Consider the following 8,770-nt stretch of genomic DNA (forward strand, 5'->3'; position numbering starts at 1 on the left):
TAGGTCCGAAAGTGGTATCCAAAGACATTCCAGTAGAGTCCATTGAAGAAGTTTCTAAGATCATCAGGAGAGCACCAGTTATCTGGGATAACATTCATGCTAATGATTATGATCAAAAGAGGCTTTTTCTTGGGCCTTACAAAGGTCGGTCAACTGAGCTCATCCCTCGACTAAAGGGAGTTCTCACCAATCCAAACTGTGAATTTGAAGCCAATTATGTTGCCATTCACACGCTTGCAACCTGGTACAAGTCTAACATGAATGGAGTGAGAAAAGATGTGGTGATGAGTAAGTATGTGTAACTGTTTGCTAGGATCTGTGCTTAGCCATTTAAGTCATACTGATTTATTTTTTTTTTAAATGATTCTAGCCTTTCCTCACCAACTTTTTCTTTAAGATCACCTAGCATTTTCTATCCCATAAGTAATTGGCAGTTGCCTGAAAGATAATGAGCGTCTAGATTGTTTTATTCCCTTTCTGAGAAGTATCTGTAGCACATGCTATGGGAGAATTTCTGTCTTGAGAAGTATCTGTGATTGTATAAAAAGCACTCTCAGCAAGCAATTTTAATGCCCAAATTTGACATAAATGTCCATGGATCTGATTTCATTGGAATAGAAGCAGTTCAGATCAAAAGAGAAACTCCAAATGCCAGAATGTCTAGTTTCTGCATACTGTTTCTATGTTGACATTGATGGTGACCATAGTTTCCATTTTGTCTAATTAGGATAAAATACCATGTCCTTCTTTGTGAAGTAAGGCTGTTAGAAAGTTCTTAAATGCCTTGTCTAACAGGACTTTTTATTTTAAATGAAACTTACATTATAACATTTTAAAATTTGTCTCTGTAGCTGATACTGAAGACAGTACAGTTTCTATCCAGATTAAATTGGAAAATGAGGGGAGTGATGAAGATATTGAAACGGATGTTCTCTACAGCCCGCAGATGGCCCTGAAGTTGGCCTTAACGGAATGGTTGCAGGAATTTGGGGTACCTCAGCAATACAGCAGTGAGTCTGATTTGGTATTGTTCTGGGTTTGGTAGAAAAATGGGGTTAGATGTTCAGTACTTGCATTTAGATTACAAATTGCCAGGATCTGTAAAATAGTTTTATACTTTTCCTTTGGAAATATTTTCTGCCCTACTAATTGGGGAAACGTTAAGAAAGAAGAATGCTTGACATTCTGCGGCATGCCTGTAGTGCCCTGACTGATCAGCAGAAGCAACCTTGATGTATGGTCCTTTGGCATTTCTGATACAAGACAGGAAAGAGTCTGGATCTTGCTAGTCCCAGACCATACTTCCATGGGACTTGAGAGAATAGGAAGAATAGCCTTTTTTTGAAGTGTATATTAGATTATTGTAAACATTAGTTCTAGCCCAGAAGAGTCCATGTTCTTCCAGTTGTTTTAAGATGGCTTTATTTTTCTGAGTTTCTGTCTACAGAAACCAGCTGGATTCCTTCCAGCATTGTACGCCTTTCTTGTGGCAATGGGATCTTGGGATCTGAGGTAAAATCTGTTTTTCTCAAGTGTGGGTTTCAGGTGGTCAGAGTGCCCTTCTTTGATAACTGATGATGGAATGAAAGAACCTATTCTCCTCCCAACTCTACTCTGGTGCAGTTATCCTTTTGAACTGCTGTAGGGTTTTGGATCTTTCTAAAAAAACCTAACTGCAGCAAAAACATTGGTTGAGGAGTAGTAATTAAGGCATCGTCTTCCTCTATTTTCTCAGAATAGGTTGGAAGGGAGCTCTTGAGATCTCCTAGTCTAACCACCTTGCTCAAGCAGGATGAGTTAGAGCAGGTTGCCAAAGACCATGTCCAGTCAGGTTTTGAATGTCTCCATTCTCCCTAGGGTAAAGACATTTTTGCCATTAAAATATTTAAGCATTGGTCCTTTTATTTTGAAGTGTGCTTTATATGTATCCAAATACAACTTTAACAAGTCAGTTGAGGCAGAGGAAAAAAGTTAACTTTGAGAGCTTTTTATTCTGATGGTGTACTCAGAAATGCTGCTGGCAGCACTTAAATATTAACTGATTTTGCTTTTTCCCCATCCTGTCTTTGCTTACCAGTTACATGGAGGGGAAACTTACGAAAAACAAGGTCAGTAGTTAGAATTACGATGACAGAAGTGAACAGGCAAAGTAGCAAAAGGAAGCTGCCCTGATCAGATGCCGTGGCAACAGAATCATCCATGATTTGCAGACGTTGCTGATTTGAATGTCACTTGGCAGATATTGAAAACTAAACTTGTTTCTTCTTATTCTCAGGTAGGCAAGTGGCCCACAGTGGTGCTAAAACTACTGTAGGGGATGTAGGGCCTCTGGTGGCACCATCCTCTTTAAATGCAGCAACTGTGGTTACCACAGTTTACCAAGAACCCATCATGAGTCAGGGGGCAGCGCTGAGCAGTGAGTCACCGGCCTTGGTAAAGGAGGAAGAGAAGAAGCAATCTGATGAGGAACCAATGGACATGGTGGTGGAAAAACAAGATGACGCAGACAAGAATCCTAATCAGATATTGACAGATATTGCCGAAGCCAAGATGGCGGAGGAGTTGAAGCCAATGGATACTGATAAGGAGAGCATAGCTGAATCAAAGTCCCCAGAGATGTCTATGCAGGAGGACTCCGGTAGTGACATTGCCCCTATGCAGACTGATGAGCAAATTAACAAAGAACAGTTTGTGCCTGGGCCAAATGAAAAACCTCTCTACACGGTAGAACCAGTGACTTTAGAGGACTTGCAGCTTCTCGCTGACTTGTTCTACCTTCCTTATGAACATGGGCCCAAAGGTGCACAGATGCTGAGAGAATTCCAGTGGCTCAGAGCAAATAGCAGTGTTGTCAGTGTTAATTGCAAAGGAAAGGATGCTGAAAAAGTGAGTGTGAATCTTGTTTCTCTCCTTTTAATTCAAAATCCTGAGCAATGTTATCTGTTGTCTGTAATAGACACTGGTGTTCTACTTCCTAGGACCTGACAGGTACTGTATACCTAACCACAGGTCACAGTAACTTTCATTGCTCCAGTGGAATCTACTGTTTCAAGCCCTGTACTGCCATTTAGCTATGAAGGCAGTCTAGTGTCTTCATTTGACCAGTGATACCCATACTGGCCTCACTTCTGGCAGCCATAGAGAATATCCGTGACTCATGTGTGGTGTGGTAGTCCATGCTGGTACAATGAAGTGGTGAACTGTATAGTCTTCCTCCACATTTAGAGTGCCTCTCCTCCCTAGAAGGCTGTGTTTGATCTTGTGGATCTTTTACCTCATTCGTAGATAGAAGAATGGCGTAACCGAGCAGCCAAGTTTGAAGAGATGTGCAGCTTGGTGATGGGGATGTTCACTCGCCTCTCCAATTGTGCCAACAGGACAATCCTTTATGACATGTACTCCTACGTCTGGGATATCAAGAGTATTATGTCAATGGTGAAATCTTTTGTGCAATGGTTAGGTAGGTGCATTGGGAGCCATTATAATCCCAGATAGTGTATTTTTTTTGTTTTTAATTAGCCCACGGGGAAAACAAAGTAGTAGGCAAATGTGTGTTGTGTTCTTGGACATGGGGTCTGGTTTGACCCTGTTTTAAAGGTTTTCCTGTCTCAGTATTTGAAGTAATGGTTACTGTGAATTTGGTATTGTAAGTGAAGTCTACTGGATGCTTAAGATTGGAGACCTTGATTTTCTTCTTGGGCTAATGAAACTTGAAACTCATCTGACACGTAAGTGTTGACTTTAACTTACTCTTGACTGAATGCACACTGGACTATGCCATGTAACTCCTTGGATACCCTGGTGTATGATTGGAAATGACACTACGAAATGTGACCACATCAGCCATCTGCTGCTTGCTCTGTCTTGATAACACTATTGCTGTCTTCAACAGAACAATTGCAGAAGCAACCTTTCAATGGGCCTGGCCAAGAGGAAGCTGATCCTCCCAGCCCTGTGCGCATGCGAGCTTTAGCATAAGGCTATTCTGGTGCAAAATAATTTCCTTTAAACACTTTCCAAATTGCTGATTTTTTTTTTTGTTAATTTTATTTTTTAATAATGGGTGGAAATTGTGGAGCTTTCTAGACAGATTTAGTCTGAGACTTAAACTGATCTTGAAACATTTTTTCTTTTTTTATATGTTCTTTTTTGTTTTGTTTTTTTTTGTCCTTTTTTTTTTCCTCCGAAAGATTTTTGGAGGATCCTAAGTTGGCAGATAGCACCAGCATGGCCTGGGTAATTCAAGTGACTTCATTTCACTTTCAGGTTTCAATCCAACTGTAAGGAATATGCTGTGGACTTCCTTGACATACACAGCAGGCAGCAAAGCTGATAGTCTCATGTCACACTTTTTGTAGCTGTCACAAACATCACAGTGGTTAACCATTACACAGCCTTGGTCTAGTCCTAGTGTTTGGATTGTCTTTAACTGATATTCTTAAACATTGGGAGGTTTAAGCAGGGACAGAGAAGACCTGTTAAGTCATCAAGTCAGTCCTTGCTCAACAACTTCCTGTGTTTTGTGCTTAGTAAATATCTGATCCCTACATGTATGATTGATACAGAAGAAGAGCTTTTAAGACTGCCTTCTGCAAAGTACGGAGAAGAAAACTAGCTTGGGAGGAAAACTTGGCAGCATTGTAATATGTTAACATCTCTGCCTAATGCTGTTTAAAAGCTTTATTAGTTTGTGGATTTTTAAGACCAGTGTAACACAACTCCCCCAACTTTACTATTTTTGCTGTATGTTGACCTTTAGCTAGGAGGATGCTCTCTTTTTGATAACTTAATCTGATTAAAACTCCAGGGCAAAGCTCTGTAAAGACAACAGTGATTCTTATAATCTCTAAACATTGAGGCCCCGACTTAAGACTGCATTTCAGAATTAATCAGACTACCTACTGGTTTCAGCTGAAATTGTCTTCAGTTTTCAGTGTCCCTGTAAAGCTGGATTCAAGTCTTTAAATGCATCAGATATTTGGAATAGTTCACATTAGAAGCCAACTTTGTAAATATTAACTCTTTTAACTTTGGCACTGTTCTGTTCCAGTAGTCAAACTGGTATTAGATAGTTGAAAAATTAATTTGAAGAGTTTTTCACGTGTGCAGTTTAATACTGTTGTGCTAACAGTGCTTCTGTGAGAGGGCATGTTTTTGTCTTCAGCTTGCATTTTGTCACTAGTATAAATACATATAAAGGAAAGGTCTTTGACAAAATACATTATTATATAAAGCTGAGTACGTTACAAATCCAAACAAATTAGTTTTCACAACGGTGTGCTCAATGGTCCACTGAATGTTCACTTTCTTCGCCTCTCCTCCCAAGTCCAGCTAGCATTCAGTCCCTTAATTTAGTGTGGCTGTACAGTACTATGGATTACTAATGACTTCTATTGTCTTCTTCCCCATTGTGTACAGATGGGAGAATCCTCAGCACAAGTTTCTACTGCTATTGGATGGACAGCGCCAGATGTTCACAGCGCGTCGTCATTAATTAATTAAAATGGAAAGGTTTTGTCTGTGAGGCAGCTCAGATAGATTGGATGTGCAATAGGCATGAACTGAAGTCACATTTGCGCAGCGACTAAGGCATTAACTATGTTTTTCGTTTATACAGCTCTTCATTCACGCAGCTCTTTACTGTAATAATTGGAAGTGCTAGTTAAGTTGTAGTCTCAAAGGACAGACAGATACTGTCTTCCAAGTTATTGACTAAATCTCCTTGTGAAGGATACCTTTTTACGTGAGAATTCTAAAATGTGGGAGTAAACCAAATTCAAATTCTGATGCTTGGATCGTTTCTGAAACTTGCTATGCATAGGGTAGTTTGTATTTAATGTGTATTCTTAAACTCTCATAAATGTCAAACTTGGCACACTTTGGGACTCTCTGACTAGCACAACATATTTGTCTGTACTGATCCGAGACTGTTACTTGAACAGGAGGTAGATTGCTGCCCACAAAAGGAAAAGAGTATTTGCGCTGCTCATCTTGTCAGAAAACTAGGCGGGTAGTTGAAATCTCCACTCCAGATACCATGCGTGGTTTTTTGATTTGTTTTGTTTGTTGTTGTTTTTTTTCTCCAGAGCTGTCATTTACGTTAGTTGCTGAAGGCTCTGGAGCCTTGCTTGCGGAACAGTATTAAAAGTCAAAAAGCTAATGGAAGTTTCTTTTCTGAAGCAAGCGTAAACTAAGTCTGAGCACTACAATGGGCCTGCTGTGGCTGGTGGATCAGCAGGGACTCTGGTGCATCTGATGTGCTTGAGGAGGAAAAAAAATCAAGATGCTCAAAAGCAAAGCTGGTATTATCTGTCGCCAACAGGGTGTACTAGTTAAATTGTGAGTTAATTCCAGGTAACACTACTTAGCTTTTTAACATGCCAGCAGCATTGTGAAGGGTTATATAAATCTGCATAGTCTCTTGCAAGAATACTGTTTCATACAACTGTCCTGGCTGCCTGAACTGTTCCAGACTGTTTGTATATATTGCCAGTCCTAGTTTTCTGACAAGATTAGAAACAATAATTACTAAAATGTGACTTCAGAAAGGTCCATTTTTTTTCAAGAGGCTGTGATAATGGCATTTGTTTGATCTAAAATTTACAATAGTAGCTGTTGAGCCATGTAGCTTCCAAGATGTCATCTTTTCATAGATGAAGTTTCTGCCACAAATATACAATAAAAGAATGTACAAAATGTCTGGGAAGCTTACATAATTGTGCATAGCACCGTTCTTGTGCCTTCTGGTCTAGAATGAGGTGTGTTAGCTGAATCACCTCACCTGTTCTTAGACCAGTGTGTTACGGTAATCAAAAATTTGGAATACCGCAGTTACTGCGCCAGCACAAAATCTTTGTGAATCATACATTATTACAGCCTCCCCCCAAGCCCTGGATTCTAGCTCAGTTAGAGAGCTTTTTCCACGAGTGTGTGTTAGCTTTTTGGACATGTTAGACACCCAGGAAATCCCCCTTCTCGTAACATTCTCCGCTTGGATCTGATCTCAACAGGGTGTCGTAGTCAATCTTCAGCACAGTTCTTAAGTGGAGACCAAGAACCCTGGGCCTTTAGAGGTGGTCTAGCAGGAGAGTTCCAGGTATCAATATGACTTCACAACTGAATGACATTTTCTTTGTTTTATGAGAAACCTTTTGTTGCACATCAGAGGTCTGGAAGGATTGGTCTGCCGAAGGCTTTCTGGTCCAAAGCCCATTAGCCTTACAGCTTGGTTTAAAATAATTTTCCTCCCCTTTCTACAGTAATTTCTCAAGGAGATGCTGCCTGTCCCACGCGCATGCGAAGCGCAGCGGCTTTAGTTGTACATTTCACATTGTTTCTTTGCAGGTCGCACAGCATTTTTATCTGCGCCCGCAATTGCACAATGCGCGCATGCTTGTCTGCCGATGGGAATTCCATGAGCAAAAGGGATGGTCATCCAAATTTTGGTTCCTCTCTAAATAAAGCTGTAATGCGCTTTGTTGCAAAGATTTCAATTGGCAAATGTTCATAAATTGCTGTTTATACCATGTTCAAATTTGTTCATGGATTTTTCAGGCGCTATATTTTTCCCCCCTCACAGGTGCTCTGCGCGCAGCAAATTGAATCAGCGCATTGCTTTTGGGATAAAGTGTCTCCTCTGGCCAGTTAACCCTCTTCAGACCAAACCTTTCCTCCTGACATTCTATGTTCTTATACAGAGACAGTGTAGATATGATTGGTAAAAAGTATTTTAAAGCAGATAAGATTAACAGACTCTTAATGTGCTGTTTCAATTGCATATTTTAAAACACCAATTGGATATTTTCTATTCAGATAAGGTCTTTGCATTTGTAAAGCCTATCAACCCCACCTTCTTCTGGGGTGCCTGCAAGTAGCAAATGTTAATTTGGGAGTCTGCAGTGCACACCCAAGAGCAATGGGTTTTGTTGTTCGTACAGTCATATTAAGTATTTTGTTTTCACAGCGTCTGCTGCCTATTGATGGGGCAAATGACCTCTTTTTTCAACCGCCTCCGTTAACACCCACTTCCAAAGTGTACACCATACGACCCTACTTTCCGAAAGATGAGGTAAGTGCTTTTGACACTTGTCACTGTTGTTGTTAGTGATGCATTTCGTTTTGTGGCAACACTGGGTACTGCTGAAACCCTTCATCCCCTGATGAAACAGATGTCCCTGTATCTTGCACAAGGCACAAATGCAAGCTCACAGGAAGGCTGAGGTTAAATGACTTGCTTTATGGTTCAACAACATGCTGTGCAGCAGTACATGTACACCCACATCTTGAGTCCCAGTCTCCCACCCCACCACCTTTTTAAATCTGTAAATGCCTTCCCTATTTCTGAAAGGCAAGTTAAAGTTGTTGGCAGCTGGGAGAGGAATTCTTGCAGGGGACAGATGTGATGGATTTACCTTACCACGGGTGGGGTGGGGTGGGGTGGTGGTGGTGTTTGGTGGTGTGTATACCTGTTCACTCAGTAATTATTGTGGTAGCTGCTGATATTCCCAGAGCTACATAGGCAGAACATTGACAGTGTGTCTCAAAATGTAGCTGCAAAATGTGATGATACTTCAGCTATTCTTCTCCTTTTAGTTGTAAACTTTTTGGTCTGATTTTGAAAGAATTGTTGTCAAACCTGCTTTGGAGTCTTTGATACTTTAAACCCAGGAATTTAACATTAATCGTTATTGATTAGAGCTTCCCCCCGCCCCCCTTTTTTTTTTCTACTGGACAGATCTGTAGGGTAGTTTTATTCCTGCTAGCTTCAACA

At 40.6% G+C, this 8,770-nt stretch overlaps 1 protein-coding gene across 1 annotated transcript in view; it reads left to right on the top strand.

Annotated features, from left to right (window-relative positions):
• MGEA5 (meningioma expressed antigen 5 (hyaluronidase)) overlaps window positions 1-8,770 on the top strand; it is a gene marked incomplete at its 5' end in the record, with an annotated part of 20,101 nt that overhangs the window by 4,007 nt on the left and 7,324 nt on the right. Inside the window, 6 exons of the mRNA XM_009705398.1 lie at window positions 4-288; window positions 852-1,010; window positions 2,276-2,886; window positions 3,286-3,460; window positions 7,011-7,096; window positions 7,964-8,068. Coding sequence (XP_009703700.1) covers window positions 4-288; window positions 852-1,010; window positions 2,276-2,886; window positions 3,286-3,460; window positions 7,011-7,096; window positions 7,964-8,068 — 1,421 coding nt within the window. The remainder of the gene's footprint in view (window positions 1-3; window positions 289-851; window positions 1,011-2,275; window positions 2,887-3,285; window positions 3,461-7,010; window positions 7,097-7,963; window positions 8,069-8,770) is intronic.

Source organism: Cariama cristata, unplaced genomic scaffold (assembly GCF_000690535.1).
Source record: "Cariama cristata isolate BGI_N322 unplaced genomic scaffold, ASM69053v1 scaffold36418, whole genome shotgun sequence".
NCBI classification, from domain to species: domain Eukaryota; kingdom Metazoa; phylum Chordata; class Aves; order Cariamiformes; family Cariamidae; genus Cariama; species Cariama cristata.